Genomic DNA, 17,821 nt, shown 5'->3' on the forward strand with positions numbered 1-17,821 from the left:
TGGAAGTTGCTGCTGCTCAGGCACAGCGGGGAAGCAGCGGCGGGCAGAGGCAGAGCTGTTCATGCTGAGAAGGAGCTGGTCCCACACACCACCCCTCGCACTCCTGCGGACTGCGCGGCACGATAAAGGGGCTACAGCTGCTGCCACAGCGCCTTGGGAAAGCCCTCCAACTGGGGCGCAGAGGGGCGCTGGGACTGGTACCTTTTCTGGGGGCAGGGAGCGGCGCCCACGCCTGGGAAGACGCTTCCCAGGAAGCGGGGGCACTGAGGGGCGCTCCGGATGGGGCAGTGAGGGGGAGAGGGCGCGCCCCGGGGAAGTTCCCTGCAGCTGGGGCACGGAGCCGGGCGCACACGTGGGCCGAGCCTCCAGCCGCGCGGAGCCCGCCCGCCTGAGCAGACGCGCGCCGTCCGGGCGAGGGGGACTTGGAGACGCTCCCTCCGTCCATTGCAGCCATGGCTTTGAAGGATACGGGCGGCGGCAGCAGCAGCACCATCCTGCCCATCAGTGACATGGGATCCTCCTCCGCCGCGCCGTCCTGCTCGCCCTTCCCCGAGGTGGTGGAGCTGAACGTGGGCGGCCAGGTGTATGTGACCAAGCACTCCACGCTGCTCAGCGTCCCGGACAGCACCTTGGCCAGCATGTTCTCCCCGCGCCGGGGCAGCCAGGCGGCCGCCAGGGAGCTGCCCAGGGACAGCCGGGCGCGCTTCTTCATCGACCGCGACGGCTTCCTCTTCAGGTACGTGCTGGATTATCTGCGGGACAAGCAGCTGGCGCTGCCCGAGCACTTCCCGGAGAAGGAGCGGCTGCTGCGGGAGGCCGAGTACTTCCAGCTGGGGGAGCTGGTCAAGCTGCTCTCCCCCAAGGTCACCAAGCAGGGCTCGCTCAACGACGAGGGCTGCCAGAGCGACCTGGAGGACAGCAACTCGCAGGGCAGCGGCGACCTCCTGCTGCGGGCGGCGGAGAAGCGCTCGGGCTTCCTCACCGTTGGCTACCGGGGCTCGTACACCACGGTGCGGGAGAACCAGGCGGACGCCAAGTTCCGCAGGGTGGCCCGGATTATGGTGTGCGGCAGGATCGCGCTGGCCAAGGAGGTGTTCGGGGAGACGCTCAACGAGAGCCGGGACCCCGACCGGCCCCCGGAGAAATACACCTCCCGCTTCTACCTCAAGTTCACCTACCTGGAGCAGGCGTTTGACCGGCTCTCGGAGGCCGGCTTCCACATGGTGGCTTGTAACTCCACCGGCACCGCCGCCTTCATCAACCAGTACAGGGAGGACAAGATCTGGAGCAGCTACACCGAGTACATCTTCTACAGTAAGTTGCCCACCTGGCAGTAGTCCCCAGGGAGGCAGGCCAAGGGCTTGGTGTGTTCATGTGTGGTAGGGCAGGCAGGTGTTTTACTCAGCCCGGATTGCAGTGTCCGGGAGCAGGGTCGGTTCTGAGTAAGAGCTTGTGCATGCCTCATTGCAAAACCCTCTCTTATAAAAAATACTTTAAAATATTCACACCCCCCCCCCCAAGGATGGAGGGAGAGACTTGGCAGCATCTATTTAAAGACGTAGAAAAGGGTTAGCTTCCCCCCCCGCCCCCCGTATCAAATGCCACTTATTTTTGCTGCTGCTTTTGCTTTATGTGGACAAAGCAAGGGAACTGCCCCCTCCCGCCCCTGAGCAGTAGAGTCAAAGTAATCCTAACTGAGGTGCGATTGGAAGAACAGGTTGTGGTCCTAATTTGTTCAGATCAGATGCTTTCCCCTTTCAAAATGTCCATAGGATTGCTGCTTCCTACAGTGCGTTTAGTTCAGTCATTCATGAAAACTCATAGCTTTACAGTGCAGGTGTGTATGTATTTATTTGTACCATATGTAAAAGAGCTTAATCTGGAATTTGTAAGAAATTGATTCTGAATACAGTGTATAGGCACTGGCTAATAGCGGGGCTGGTGCTTGTCAGGTGTAATGACTAATGTTAGGAAGCTGGAGAGAGGTTCTGAGTGAATCTACAGTATTTCAGATGGGTTTTCTGCATCATACGTCAAAAACATAGTTATCGCTAGTCAGAAGCTGTCTAGAGTAACAACCACCAGCCTTGCTTTTCTCTCTTTCTCTCTTTAAAGATGTAGGTGAGCTTGGGAGAGAGCAGTCATGTCTGACTTTAAGGGTTTCACTGTTTTTTATTCAAGTTGGGCTTTTCAAAGATTAAAACAGCAGTGCTGGAAGCACTTCCATTCTCATTAACTGCAAAATAAACAGACTCCATCTGGGCACATTTTCAGTGAAGGATGGAACTGAACTGTGATGAGAGAATCAACTTTCTAAAGGGTATCAAAGAAGAAAACTCCATGGCATGTATTCGGTCCCTTAAATAATTCTTTTGTAGTGTACTGTGGTATACTTACAGACCTGAGGTCTTTCGAAAATGGCAGATGAAATGTGGACATTTGTGGACAGTGTTAGACTGCACACTTTAAATCGAACTATGTAGGATGATGACTAGAGAGCGATTTGGGCTAATGAAAACACAGCTGGATAGAAAACACCAAATCATTTGGCAGAGATTTTTCTTTCAAAGACGCAAGAAGCCTTAAACCTTTTTAACGTGTCGGAGAGTTGAGTTAAAGCCTGTGGAAGAGATTATAGTTTTCCATTCAGTGGCTCCTCTTGTATGCTTTCATGCTTTTTGAGCACAGGAGGAATGTTTTAGTAAAACATCTGCCTGGGAGAGTAGGTGGTAGATAGAACCACTTCTAACTTCTCCCCTAGTAAGACTAAATGAAGCAACCTGTTTTGTGTACAAAGCTATAGCTGGGCAGAGTGTTTATCAGAATGGATAGATTTCAACAGCTTGCCATCGGAGGGAAAATTAATTCAATAATCTATATACTACACTGTGTTATGTAGATAGTCAGCACAGTGTGTATTAAACTGCTATTTTGAAAATTAATTTCCAAGATCTATCAAATCACACTGCTTTTAACTAAGGCAACAAACACTGAGTTTTAGGAGGGCTTTCATTTCACTTTTCTGGATCGACTTTGTAAACGATTTTAATTTTTATTTTCCCCCTCTGTGTGTCTTTTGTGTTGTGGGAGACATGAATAGATATTCCTAAATATGTAATAAATTTCTGATGGTTATTACTGAGACTATGAAAATATCCAAAGTTCTGTTTTTTCTAGAAATAGCTTTCCAAGTATATAATTATATATTTGTGTGTGCATATTAATCTAATAGTGATTTTTTTAAAAGATTTTATTCAAATGTGAAAAGACAAATATTATGGTTCTATTAACTATATTTATTAATCCATATTTTTTTCTTAGAACTTCAAGATCTGTTCTTGTCCACTAAAGCATTGCAAAGTTTAAATATTCATGACAAAGGATTTTTAGTTCGGAATGTAACTTTATTTTTTAAATATATCAATTACGGTCTTGATTCTGTAAGCCTCATGTGGGTCATGAGAATCTTACACATGGCGGGTTTACAGGATCACACCCTATATTAAATGTCCCCTTAGAGTCAAATCCTGTCCCACTGAAGACAAGAGGAGTTTGCCACTGACATCAGTAGGAACTGATCCAGAATTATTTATTGTCCCCGAACTATTTGTAGGTCTCTGTTGGGTGACTTTCATAATGTTTTGGATATGCAGTGTGTTGTATGTTACTGTAAAGACCAGTGCTCTGTTTTACATCACTGGGCAAATTAATCCTTGGTGTAACTCCATTGGTTTCAGTGTAATTATATGAGATGAATTTGATCTCATTGTAATTTTTATTTTGTTTGTATTTTTCCATTTTTTTATTTGTAAAAAGTAGAACGTGGTTAATTTTTTTAAAATATATTTCAACTTAAAAATTATCCTTCTGTCTGAGGGTTTTGTTTTTTAACTTACTATTGTTAAAAGTAACACCTAAGATTCCTACAGCTGAAAGAAATTAGTGAAAAATGCTTTCCCCTTTTTTTTCCAGCTTGTTTGGTTCATGCATTTGACAGCACTTTGTTCAGAATAATTTTATGGTTTCTTTTGTATAATTAGACAGTTTTCCCTAATGGTTGTGTGGGTCTTTCACATAGCAACAGGGGTGAGGAAAATTTTTTGTAAAATCACAGAAACAGGCAGAGGGACAAATGCATAGTGAACTACCTGAAACTACTTTTAAATCATTTTTTGAAACAAATTATATTTCAGATTGATGGTGTAATTAACACATTTTGTTTAACAGTATAGTCTGATTGGTTACCTTGCTTTAAAAATGTAAAGGCAAGATTGTGGTTGGCCCAAGCACAAGTACACAGTGGGGGAATGGCTATCCCTTACACCCTTGCCTTTGTGCTACTCACCATGAGTGCAGGGCTGGCTCTAGGCACCATCGCTCCAAGCATGTACTTGGGGCTGCACTTTCCAAGGGGCGGTACTCCAGCTCCTTTTTTTTTGCTTGAGGTGCTAAAAACTGGGAGCTGGCCCTGAGTGGAGATGAGCTGTGGCAGTGGGGGGTGCAGGGATGATCTTAGGAAGTAACTCTTGGGGTGGGGAGCAGAGGAACCGCCCCCAGAAAACCTGCGCTCCACGGCTGCCTGCTCCCCCAAGCGCACCGCCGCTCCGCTTCTCTCCTGTACCTCCCAGGCTTGCCGCAAAACAGCTGATTCACGTGGCAGGCGAGGGAGGTGGGAGAAGTGGAGCGGAGGCGGCACACTTAGGGTAGCAGGCGGAGCGGAGGTGAGCTGCGGCAGTGGGGGGGCGTGAGGAGGGCTTCAGGAAGTAATCCGGGGGGGCAGAGGACCCACACTCCCCAGCTCATCTCTACCTCCTCCCCCGAGCACACGGCCACTCTGCTTCTCCCCCCTTCCCTCCCAGGGAGGGGTAGGAGGGAAAATGTGATATGCCCTGGGGAGGAGGCAGGGCCGGGGATTTGGGGAAGGGGTTGGAATGGGGCGGGGAAGGGGTAGAGTTGGGGCAGGACTCGGGGAGGGGGCGGGGCACAGGAAAATTTTTTTGCTTGGGGCAGCAAAAAACTTGGAGCCGGCCCTGCAGGCGTGGAAGGACTACTCAGGGCTAATGTATCTGCTGGCACTAGATTCTCCTACAGGAATGGGGAAGCTAACAGTGCCATGGTCTCATCCTCTCCTTACCCACAAGCTGATCTGGCTAGGCATAGAAAAGAGTGGATACTGCAATCTCTTCAAATATGGCGCAGCAGCCACACTTCCGCTATGCATGCCGGAACATGAGGAGAAATTGGGCCTGCTACAAGGGTGATTTTCCCAGAACTCTCACTGAGGAGGCTGGTTCCCTAAAGCCCTTCATGTTTTCACAACTAAAGCACTAAAAGAACTGAACCTTGTTCTGTTAAAGTTTTGTGTTTATAATGTTTTTTTTGTCCCACATCAGAATGTTAATTTGGTGTTTATGCAGGAAAGAAGCCTAATTTTCTGTTACATATTCATGTTTTCATCTTTCAACAACTTAAAAAAATCCTTTTAGCTATCTTGTTGTTCATGTTAATCTCAGACTTACCAGGCTCAGTGTTAATAATTGTACTCTAATCATATAATAGTCACAGAGACCTCAGGATTTGTTGACTGTTTATTTGTAGATTTGTGGACCTTTAACTGTTTTCTAAGAGTGACACGCTGTACAGCAATTTAGTAAGATATACTGATCCATTAGATTACTAAGAAATATACTTCCAAACAGCTTCCTTAGGGTCAGATCCAGCCCTTGGATACATGCACTGATCACCCATAGGGAACTACTGATGTAAGTTTGAAGGAGACTGTCTCCTTTAGTCTGCACATTGTACTGTTAATTTCATGCTGTCAAACTTAGTTTTTGCTTTTCACCATTAATTAAACTTAATGTAATAGTATACCTCCAACTTTACTAGGTGTGTTGGTTTGAAATGATCAGCTACAATTTTACCATATTCACTTTTTAAAGTTTATTATAGATCAAATCCACTTATGACTGCTTTATTTATTTAGTTGAGACAACAGTTATCCATAATTAGGCTGATGGTTGCAGTCTAACTTTGATTCAAGAACCAAAATTTGTTTGACACTGCACACTAGGAAGTCATGCAACAGCTTTTAACATTTCCTGAAAAGCAAAGATTCAGTCATTCCTCCATAGTGTTGTCCAGAACTCTAAGAAATCAGGTTGTAGTGCTCCCAGTTGTGTGTAAGCTAGTAGGTACCTATACAATTGCTACATGACCAACTTTAAAGCATGTCTCAGCTCTGAAAAGTGCCCAGTGGATCTGCTTCTTGTAGTACAAATCATGTCTGTTTAGTAATCCAAAATAAGTTTACTTTTAATTCATGTTGGCACTGCGAAGCCCATACAGCTACAGGAGAATGAACTGCATTTTTTCTCTGATACATTGAGTACACCCCCCACCCCCTAAAAGTTAACTTCCAAGTATAAAACAAAATTTATCTGTCCCCCCCCATGCCCCCGATGATACCAGAGTGACACAGCTTACTATGTATAATGATGCATACACATGCGGTTAGGGAGAGAAAGAAGGGGTCTCCCTCACTTCTTCTCTGCAGGATACTTCCAAGCTCTCATCCAAAAGTGTTGATTAATTGGCTGGTTGCGCATAGTATGTGATCACCATTGCCCCACTCTTCTTGTTGCCTCATCTCACAGGGTGCATCGCTCACTGCTGGTCTGCTGGCTCCTCCTCCTTGTTGCTCTGGGGATTAGCTCTTGAGGTCAGTACTCCCCTTGTGGTTTGTAGGTCATCATCCTAGCAGTCCTAGGCAGTCTTCCTTTTCACTGCCCCACAGTATCACTCCCTCAGTGGCTGGCAGTGGAGCCCAGGCCTACCCTCTACTCCAGGTTCCGGCCCAGAGACCCTCAGCTCAACTGTCTTGGGCTTTCCTCTGCCAACCCTCGCTGATACTTCTTTGCACTTCTTCTTGCCACACCTGGTTCCCGTGCTCTCTCTGGTTATACCAGCTCCTAACTCTCCTCTCAGGGAATGGCTGCTTCCTGCCATCTTTCCTATTAGCCCCTATCTGTTTCCAGATACCTGGCTTTATACGGGCCCCACCTGTTCCTGCACAGCTGAGTCTGCTCTCAATTAGTTCCATGCTCCCTGGCTGCTCCTCCAGGTGCAGCCCATGGAGTTAATTGGCCTGCCTGGCCATCTTAAACTCTTCCAGTGCTGTGGACACCCCATCACACCCCACAAAAATGTTTTTCATATTGCAAGAGTAGGCCAAAGTTAGTTCTTTACTTGAAATGATTGCAGGCAGCTCAGAACTGAGATCCTGGTTGGTCACTTTTCAGATAAAACATACCACTTACATTTTGAGCTGTCTGACTTCTTTGTTTTTCTTGGTGCTGTTGTGTAATGTGGGATTGCCTCCACATGCTATTACTGTACCTTCTTCTGGAAAATCTAATTGGTCTTAATGGATTTCACATTTAACATCTGCTACTCAGTCTGAATTATGGGTGTCGAGAGCATGGTGCTCAGCTGGAAGCTGTCTCTTCTGAGTTGACATGTTTATTACAAGAAAGATCCAGTAATGCCTTGTGAAAAACTTTAAATTTTTTTCTGTTTAGACATTTTTGTTTCACATATAACACTTTCTGCTTTCCCATTTTCATTTGTAACTAGTGATATTTGCATGGATTTATGTTGCTTATTTTCCACCTGAAGTCATATCCCTCTATGAGATCACTATGGTTTCTGTGGAAATTGTCACAAACAAGTGATAATGACTTCATAATCAGCAGGGAATAACCAGCGGGAAGAGATGAACGTTTAGGAAACAAATACCGTGTTTTTATTAAAATAGTCCTTTTTGTTTTTATAATGGAAAAAAAAGAGAAGGAAAAACAGAAAGTGACATTTTAAAAAGTTGAAAAATGCACATTGATAAAATATTATGTGAGCTGTCAGCGTCTCTTAAAGTGCCAAATCCACAGCTCAGTTCCTAGTATGTGTGCCTGGGGTGGGCGGGCAATAGAAATCTCCAGGGCCCTCTCCAGCCCATAGAGTGATAGCAGAGCCATTCAGTGGAGATTTCTCTAATCAAGAGAAAAAGCTAAAGTAGCCTCTATTGGCTCTTATGTGGCATCATCTTGGGAGAGAAGACAGGTAGATCCACATAGATGTAGATATTTTGGATCCACCCTTCCACCATCAGGTAATAAATTGGTGATAGTCCGCTACCTCGATATAACGCCACCTGATATAACGCAAATTTGGATATAATGCGGTAAAGGAGCGCTCCAGGGGGGCAGGGCTCTGCACTCTAGTGGATCAAAGCAAGTTCAATATAACACGGTTTGACCTATAATGCGGTAAGATTTTTTGGCTCCCAAGGACAGCGTTATATCGAGGTAGAGGTGTAGTAGTAACTCCCTCATCATTGTTTGCCTGCATCTAAAACCGACCATACAGCCTGAAAACAATTCAAAATTTCTGATCATGTCAGGATCTAGGCTTGTTGGTTCTGTAAGACAGTTGCATAGGACCATAGCCAATTTGATCAGTCTCTTAGCTTTTAGAAAACCAAAGAAAAGCAATTATTGAATATCCTGCCTTGCAGTGGTAACAGTTCACACCTTGATTCAGTCTAAAAATAAATAAATTATACATATTCTATCTCTTGTCATTCTTCCCAAACATAAGTCTCTGAATGCAAAGAGATGATCAAACTGTGCACCCGTAAATTGCTATTATGGGAAAATTATTTCTTTTTTTGCCACCTTATACTATTTTGGTTTATTTATCTTATCAAGTCCAGCATTCTGGGACATTAATTTCACTTATTAGTCAAATAAGACATAGATTTGGTTTATGTATTGATTTCAAACCATGCAAGAATAAATAATATTAGTATATATTTTTAAAGTATGTTTGCTTTTGTATTTGATTAATTTATTAAAAATCTGAGCTTCTCTACAAATATGTCATTGTTGCAATTAAAACTGTATCATGAACCCCTTTAATTCTGTTATACTTTAATAAAAGCAAGCAAGACTCATGAGCTGATTTTTTTTTTTTTTTAACAGGATGTTGGTAAGGCCTAGCTTTGATAACTTCCACAATAAAATCATATTTAAAAATAGGGTACGGTCATGTGCTAGGTTGGATTAATTTTCAAAAGGATCCCAGCTTTTGTTTCCTTAGAGAGTAGGAATCCTTAAGTCCCTCCAAAACCACGCTCTTTTGCAAACTGGGCCAGGCCCAAACAGGGCTGTCAATTTTGGTTGGATGTATTCCTGGAGGTTTCATCACATGACATATTCATTAATTAAAGATTAATCTTTAATTCCTGGAAACTCCAGAACTATCCTGGAGGGTTGGCAGCAGTAGGTCCAGTGGAGGAGTACATTACATTTCAACCTCTAAAAAGTTATAAGGCATTCTGTTAGCTTGAATGAACCAAAACTATTCCAGTGTGTTTCTGGAAAGGTGTTCGTAGTTTGACAAAAAATGTGTATACTTTTTGAGCAAAAAGTAATTTGCTCTCTTGTTAAAAATCATATGCTGATTGAATGAACAGAAAAAACTCATGTCCAAACCGAAGCAGTGATAACTAGTGCAGGGTCAACAGTCTTATTTGCATATTGTGTGTACTTGACTTTTTTTTTTTTTTAATTTTTATCAACTAAATATCACTGTCCTTTTTAGGTTTTGCATCCTGTATAATCATTAAGGATTATAGAATTAATTTACTCATGTATTTTTTCCTTAACCTAAATGAGTCTACTTCCATAAGTAGAATCTAACAATGGGTGAAATTCAGTCCTATGTAAATGACCAGCAAAAAGCATATGTAACACTTAAGGCCTCAAAATAGGACTTCATTAAGATTTAAGTAGTGTATAGGTCTGTGTTAGGTCTCCCTGCAAGGGGAAATTTTAACGTTCATGAGTGAACATTTGCATGATAGACATTGGATTCTATTACTTAATTGGTATTCTTGCTTGGATTTCAGTAATTCTGGAAAAGAGGAAGGTTCAGATTCTTAATTGTTTTTAATATATAGCCATACCATCCAGGAGCCAAGCAGTGATAATTTGTTATTTTTATGTTGTTTGTAGTAATTATGTCAATTTTTAATTGTTTTTTAACTAATATAAGGGAACTAATGAATAAGGTCTGTTTCATAAATATGGTCACAGCATTTTTGGGGAGCAATACTGGATAGAAGAATACACTGATTCCCACTGCAGAATGTTGGCAAATTCTCTCATGTGTCATCATTTTTACAAAGACTTTAAGGTATAAAGCTTGTATATATAGAAAAGTGTCACTTCCACACTGACATCGTTGAGAATTTCGCCATGTACAGCAAAAGGAGAGAAAACTCGCCTTGTTATCAATAATCATTTCTATCAAATGAAACGTCTCCTATTCTATTTTCAAGGCATTATAAGTATCTGATTATTCAAATGTCTGTAGAACTGTTTGAGTACTGCAAAACTGGAGATAGAAAAAAAAAAGTGTGTGTGTGTGTGTCGCTACAATTCATACTGTGCCAATGTGATGACTTACATCTTATGACTGGAGCTGTTCACAACTGAGAATTTTTTGTAAAAAAACAAAACAAACAAAACACCCAGAAAAACCACATAAACAAAAGCTTTTTCCTTTGAAAAATATTGGAATTTGAATATTTTTTGGCCATCTGTTCTTATGACACTTCATTTATGAGGGGAGTCAGTATGGGATAACCATAGATAATTTATCTATCATAGAAGTTAAAGATAGGAAAGATGTATTAGGTCATATAGAACATCTTTCTGAAAACAAAAGCTAGTGCCCTATTGTACTAGGGTTTTGTTCAATCTAGTTTTTCAATCTACTGATCCACCACTTCCTATGGGAGATTGTTATCGAGCCTAGTAGATCTTACGGACAGTATTTTTTTTTCCTGAAGGTTACTTTAATTTTGTCCATTTTTTTGTTTTTTTCTTAACATTATTCTACTTTGGGTGGTCAGAGCAAACAGAAGAAATAGCCTCAGCAGTATTATCTGGGGGAGGAGATCGAGTCCAAACTAGGCCCCATCTCCAGGGAATGACCACCACCTTCTCTAACATGAGTCTTGCAGACCAACCCATTGTTGACTCTGCTGCTGTGTTGTATCCCTTCCCCTACTCTTTGTCTGTTTAGAGTGTAAGCTCTGTGGGGCAGGCACTATCTATTTCCCTGTGTGCCTAGGACAATGGGGTCATATTGTCAGCTGACCCATTGCACTATTGTTCTACTTATATTAAAAAATAATAATACTCCTGGGTATATTCTTTGTACTTATTTAAATAATTACTCATCATACTTGGTATTTACAGCCTTCTAATATTTATATTTCTCTCCCTTCCTACTAACAATTTGTTAGACTAAACATGCGTATTTAATTCTTTTAATGTCTTCATACTTCAGAAACCTCAACCTCTGACCATTTTCATTCTTTCCTGAAATTTCTTCAGTTTTTCCAGTGTCTCTATGGGAAATAACTAAATGCAATATTCTACGTGCAGCTGCTCCAGGACTACAGAGAGAGGTACCGTTATGCCCTTGTTCTGTCCCATGGCACCACTGTGGACACAGCTGTAATTGCATTGGGCTTTTCTGCTGTCACATAGTAAACATCTTCTGTCTAATCTGCTGTCCATTATCTTCCCTAGGTCACTTTCAGCATTACTGGTTTCCAGGTTCCTCCCTACAATTTTGTACAGTTTTTCTAGGGCTGTCAATTAATTGCAGTTAATGCTTGCAGTTATCTCAAAATGAATTAACTAGACTATAAAAATTTGTCATGACTAATCAGTTTTAATTGCACTGTTAAACAATAGTAGAATACCAATTTAAATTTATTATAAATATTCTTGGATGTTTTTCTACATTTTCAAATATATTGACTTCAATTACAACATAGAATACAAAGTGTACAGTGCTCACTTTATATTTTTTATTTCACACATTTGCACTGTAAAAAAGATAAAAGTAATAGTATTTTAATCTATGATACACAAATGTTATTACAAAATATCTATGAAGTACTGTAGTGCAATCTTACAAATGTAGAATTTTTTTTTTTGTAACTGCACTCAAAAACAAAACATTTGTAAAATTTTAGAGCCTACAAGTTGAAGCATGAAGGGGCATACAAATGTTTATCATATGTGGCACATAAATATCTTGCTACACCGACTCCACCGGTGCCATGTTTTCACTGTCATGTGACATTGTAAATAAGAAGCGGGCAGCATTATCTCCCGTAAATGTAAACAAACTTGTTTGTCTTAGTGATTGGCTGAACTAGAAGTAGGACTGAGTGGACTTGTAGGTTCTAAAATCTTGTTTTTGAGTGCAATTATGTAAAAAACCCAAATAATTCCATATTGATAAGTTGTACTTTCACATTAAAGAGATTGCACTATAATACTTGTATAAGGTGAACTGAGAAAATACTATTTCTTCATTTTTTGACTAGCGCAAATATTTGTAATTAAAATAATATAAAGTGAACACTATATTTTGTATTGTGTTGTAACTGAAATCAATATATTTGAAAATGTAGAAAAACATCTAAAATATTTATAATACATTTTTAAATTGGTATTTTATTATTGTGTAACAGTGCAATTAAAACTAATCACAACTGTTTTTTTAAATCTTGCGATTCATTAGAATTTATTTTTTTAGTCATTTGACAGTCTTAATTTTCTCATATTATTTTCCTCAGATACATGGGGATTTTAAATTATTTTTATTATATTTTTGCGAGTTAAATCTCATTTTGAGCTCAATTCTGCTACCCTCCTGTTGAGTAGTACCCTACACCGCGAGTAGTCCCACTGATCATATAAAATGATTTTTTGGTGGTGACAAGTTCCAGTGAATTATAATTGGTGATAAACCTCAACCTTCTTTAGGATCCTTATTGCAACATATTTTATGATGGCATGGAACCTTTTTTTTTTAAATCTGGGCCACAAATCTTCTTAAGTATGGAGTTGCTGATCAGGATTATTCCTGCTTCTGTTTTCTAAAAATTTTCTTCCAGAGCTTGGCTCAGTCTGATAGTTGGTAGCTGAGCTTCCTGGGTCTTTTCTTAGTGCACTTGTTTCACTTCTTCTGTTTCTAAAGTTTCTGCTCTTGCTTGATATCATATTGCCTCATCATTCCTCATTTCTCATTTGTATCTCCTCTGTGGTTTTAATTTGTGACATCTCTCTTGTGGATTGTTTTTCTTTTGGCTAAATCTGTAGTTCACAGATAAGTATAGATCTTCCATAAATATAGCTTATTAATTGCGTCTTCTGATACTCATAATATCGGAGTGTGCCCATTTAGAGTAAAACTCTTTGTTTGCTCTCTCTCTGTTGATGTCTTTGGAGCTGATCCTCTGAAATAGGCAATACCTCTAGCATTGTGTTCAATACGCTCCGCTTTTAATTCAGTTCAAAGGAGGACTGGGCCGTTACTGGCTATTCTCCCATAAACTAGCAGGTGTAGTGAAGATGCTCTGTGCTGACGGGAGAGAGCTCTCCAGATGGCATGAAAAACTGATGCCTGTGAGCAGCATAAGCTCTTCTGCCAACATAGCGCTGTGCACACTAGCACTTATGTCGGTGTAACTTACATCACTTGGGGGGTGAAATATTCACACCCCTGCGTGACATAAGTTTTGCCAACATAAGCGGTAGAGTATATGTAGCCTTTGGTAAACATATAAATCCCTTCCTGCCAGTTACTAAGGGGACTACAGCTAACTGGTGGACTATCAGGAGCTGGGATAAAAGCCTGGAGACTAAGCAGAATGGGCTGCTGTCAGGGAGTCTGAGGCCATGTCTACATTACAGCTTGTAATGTAGCATAGATGCTTCCTGCAGTGACAAAAGAGGTTTTCCTATCAATGTAAGTAATGCACTCCCTTCCCTAGCTGCGGTAGGTAGGTTGATGGAAGAATTCTTTCGATCTGCACCTACTCTGGGGGTTAGGTTGACTTAACTGTGGTGCTTGGGGGTGTGTGAATTTTTCACACCCTTGACCTCTGTAGCTATGTCAACTTACATTTGAAGCATAGAGCAGGGCTGAGGGGAGGACTTTGCATCACTCTCAAACTGGCAGAAAGTGGCACAAAGTGCTGATACCCTCAGGGAGAAATCACTGTAAATAGTTGCTCTCTGAAAGGGGCCTGGAGGCAGATGAAGGCAGAAAGTGGACCAGGGACTCAGCAGTGAATCTGAGGAAGCAGACCTTAGCTGCTGAATATAGGGTCCTTGGATTGGAACACAGAGTAGAGGGATGGCCTTGGTTCCTTTTCTGACCCCAAGGAAGGGGATGTAAAGGCCCCTGGATACAAAGGGAAATACAGACTTTTGAGCCCAGGGTGGGACTGAAAGCCTGGGATAAGATCATTAGACTTGTTTTATTGGGCTTATTATTAGCCTGAAAGAGGCAGGACTATAAATGACATCATTGGAGGGCTGAATTTTGAGAAGAGGTAAGGCACCATAGGCTCAGAGAGGCTATTGACAGGTGGTGCCAGTTGAAGACACTACTACACCATGCTTATTCATGTGAGGGGGCACTGGCTGGTGAGTGACCTCCCTATACTTCCTTAAGGAACTAGGAACCCAGTGCTGCTCTCTTCTTACGCAAAGGCAAGACTGAGACTTGCATCCCCCTCAATAGGAGGCAGCACATACCTGCACCATCCCAGGAGAAACTCAGGCAACTAATAGTCACAGTTTCTTCCCTAATTTCCCCTCTTACCCCAGAAGGGAAGGAATCATCGGCTACTGTTCCTTATCAAGATCCTCCTCACACACTTCTGTCAAAGTTCTGCCCAGTAACCCACACCTCTCCACCCACTCCTTGCCCACCTGGGGACGGGGACGGAGGGGTGGAAAGTATCTGTTCTTCCTTCCCCTGCAGAAAGGATGTGCAAGACAGTACAAATGTGCCTAGGAAACTATACAGTATGACCAGCTCAAATGGTCAAAATAATGTCCACCTATGTACGCAGGTGCTAAGGTGTTTGTTTGTTTGTTTGTTTGTTTTTTATTGACTCAGCAAACTCACTTGAATTCATCTTTTTGGCTCATTTAGAAAAACTGCTTGTTTGCACAATGTTTAGTACAGTGTACATCCCGTTCTGTTTCAGACCTTTGGGCATTATTGGAATACAAATAATAAAACATAAAGATACTTAATGTGTTTACTTTTAGAACTTGTAAGGAACTCTGATACTACAGTGGTGAGCTCATTGGAAAATTCTAGTTATCTAGAGCATGAGAGTACAACTTGCTGACCATTCTTGGAGTGAATGTAACAAATTTCATTCAAGTGAACATCAGTTAAAATGGCCTTTCTCTGAATGTGCTAAGGTCTACCTGCTTTTAAAATATTTTCTTTTTTCATATACACTGTAATGTAAAATTTAAAAGATAAAAATTATGAAATCTGAAGAAGTGGAATATTCCTTCCCTCCTACTCCCTTATAGATTTAGCATATATGGGTCAAATAAAATGTTTACTGTATTGAGGTATCACTTTACAGTGTTAGAGTAGTAGAATAATATTCCAAGTATTTAGTATTACGTAGTGTTGTGGGAGCCTCTGACAGGAACCATGTGTATTACAGTGACTTGCACACTAAGGACTAGTTTTAAGTATTTTGGCAGCTTCATCTCAGAATAGCTTTGCATGTGTGTCAGTCCTAACATTCTATTTATGTAGTCTTTTGTGTTTTAACGTTGTTGTTTTTCACATGCAGAGATTTGGCATGCAATGAAACATCTTAGTCCCCACTTATGTTAGTTTTACACAAGGGTAACTACAGTCATTAAATAGAACATTCATTTTGGGAATGCTTTACTTTACAAAAGAGTGATCAAGGTTTAAAAATAAAATCAAAACATTATAGTCACAAAGCCAATACTGTTAACATGGTTTAAACATAATTTTAAACACGTTCAAGTGATGCAGATTAAAAATAGGTCATCCTAGTTTAGAATTGAAAGGTAGTATAAGAATGGATTATATTTATTTTTACAGTGTCAGCTAGCACACTGTGGACACCATAAAATAAATGGTCTATTTATTATATTAACTTTAAAGTCTAAACTAGGAAGATGTTGTTTTTAAAGTTCTTTCACTTCCACCACATTCGAATCAATGGGAATGTACGGGGTGTAAAATCAGTGCAGAATTTGGCTCATTGTCCATAGTGGATAGGTAAACAGTATTTAAACCCTGTTAACTTGAACTTCCTTATTTAAAATAGTATTTAAAACCAGTTCAGATAACTAGCCATAGTCCTCAAAATATGTGGGGTAATAGCTTGTCCTTTGCAGAAGACTATTCCTGGGATACAAACTGTTTTTTTTTTTTTATTAATTGCAGTAAAGTGTGGAGAGAGTGTTATTAAGGTTCAGTGAAGTTAGGAAGAGAAGCACAATGCAGCCTTGTTATCAGGGGTGACATAATATTGGACTTAAAATGAAATGTATTTGGTTGCTCTTCCTTATGCAACAGTCTATCAAAATTGTGAACACTTGTATAGCAACCTCTCTTCTCATGGGCGAGGGTTCCACATATGTAATGATAATAAAATTGAACTCTATGATAATTAAATTACTGTTTCAAGATTACACTTTACAAGCAATCTTGCTAACCAAAGGAGTTACATAGTTCCTGTTGTCTTAGGTTCATTTTCAGGTGGGAAAAGAACTTTCCCTAATCTTTCCTGGCACCATTTATATTTTGTTTTCTGCTGGGATTTTAAAATATCTAAAACTGAAATTAAAGCCCTGTTTTGCATTTCTGGTTTTGACAACCTTGTGATCTTTCCTGGTAACTTTCTGAAAGCTAGTTGAGCATGAACGGAGTTTCTGCATGCTCACCTCTCTTATTAAAAATAAATATTTAAGTAGTTTGAATACGTTCACTCTTGTTGGGTCTACTAATTTATATACAGTCAGTGATTTTCAAAGAGTGCCACTGATACTACAATTATAATGGCAACTATCAATTGACTTTTTGCAGACCATATCAATGAAAAGAGAGAACAGGGTCAGACAACAAAAACTGCTATTTTAAAAGCACCTTGTAGGACAGTAAAATGCATGCAGGGGAAACTGCCGATTTTGGCACTCTTTTTAATCAATATTGAGGGGAAATGCTGATTACTGCACCACTGTTCTACTCTGCATATTCTGTTTCTTGTAAACAGCTGAATTCTGACACTTTTCCTTTTTTTCCTGAAACACAAGCAGCTTTAGTTATCTTGATGACACTGGCAAAATAAGTTGAATCACAAGCTAGAAGTTGTGATTCTAGTGTGTGTGTGTGGGGGGGGGGGGAATGATAGATTTTTATCCATGTTCTAAGTAGTGTTGCCAACTTTCTAATTGCGCAAACCTGAACACCCTTGCCCTGCCTCTTCCCTGAGAGCATGTCCCTTGCTCACCCCTTCTCTGAGGCCACACCGCTGCTCACTCCATCCCCCCTCCTCCTGTTGCTTACTCTCCCACACCCTCATTCACTTTCACCGGGTTGGGGCAGAGGGTTGGGGTGTAGAAGGGGGGTGAGGGCTCTGGCTGGGGGTGCAGGCTCTGAGGTAGGGCTGAGGGGTTTGGAGTGCAGGAGAGGGCTCAACGCTGGTGCAAGAGGGAGTTTGGGGTGCAGGGGCAGGGGTTTGGAATGTGGGAGGGGGTGAGGGGTGTGGGCTCTGGCTGGGCAGTACTTACCTTGGGTGGCTCCTGGAAGTGGCCAGCAAGTTAGGAGTGGTTCCTGGCCGATGGGAGCTGTGGAGTCGGTGCTCGGGATGGGGTGC

At 41.4% G+C, this 17,821-nt stretch overlaps 1 protein-coding gene across 1 annotated transcript in view; it reads left to right on the forward strand.

Annotated features, from left to right (window-relative positions):
• Positions 1-333: 333 nt before the first annotated feature.
• KCTD8 (potassium channel tetramerization domain containing 8) overlaps positions 334-17,821 on the forward strand; it is a 165,790-nt gene continuing 148,302 nt past the window's right edge. The window contains exon 1 of the mRNA XM_032789899.1: positions 334-1,314. Coding sequence (XP_032645790.1) covers positions 453-1,314 — 862 coding nt within the window. The 5' untranslated portion in view covers positions 334-452. The remainder of the gene's footprint in view (positions 1,315-17,821) is intronic.

This window comes from Chelonoidis abingdonii, chromosome 5 (genome assembly GCF_003597395.2).
Source record: "Chelonoidis abingdonii isolate Lonesome George chromosome 5, CheloAbing_2.0, whole genome shotgun sequence".
In the NCBI taxonomy this organism is placed as follows: domain Eukaryota; kingdom Metazoa; phylum Chordata; order Testudines; family Testudinidae; genus Chelonoidis; species Chelonoidis abingdonii.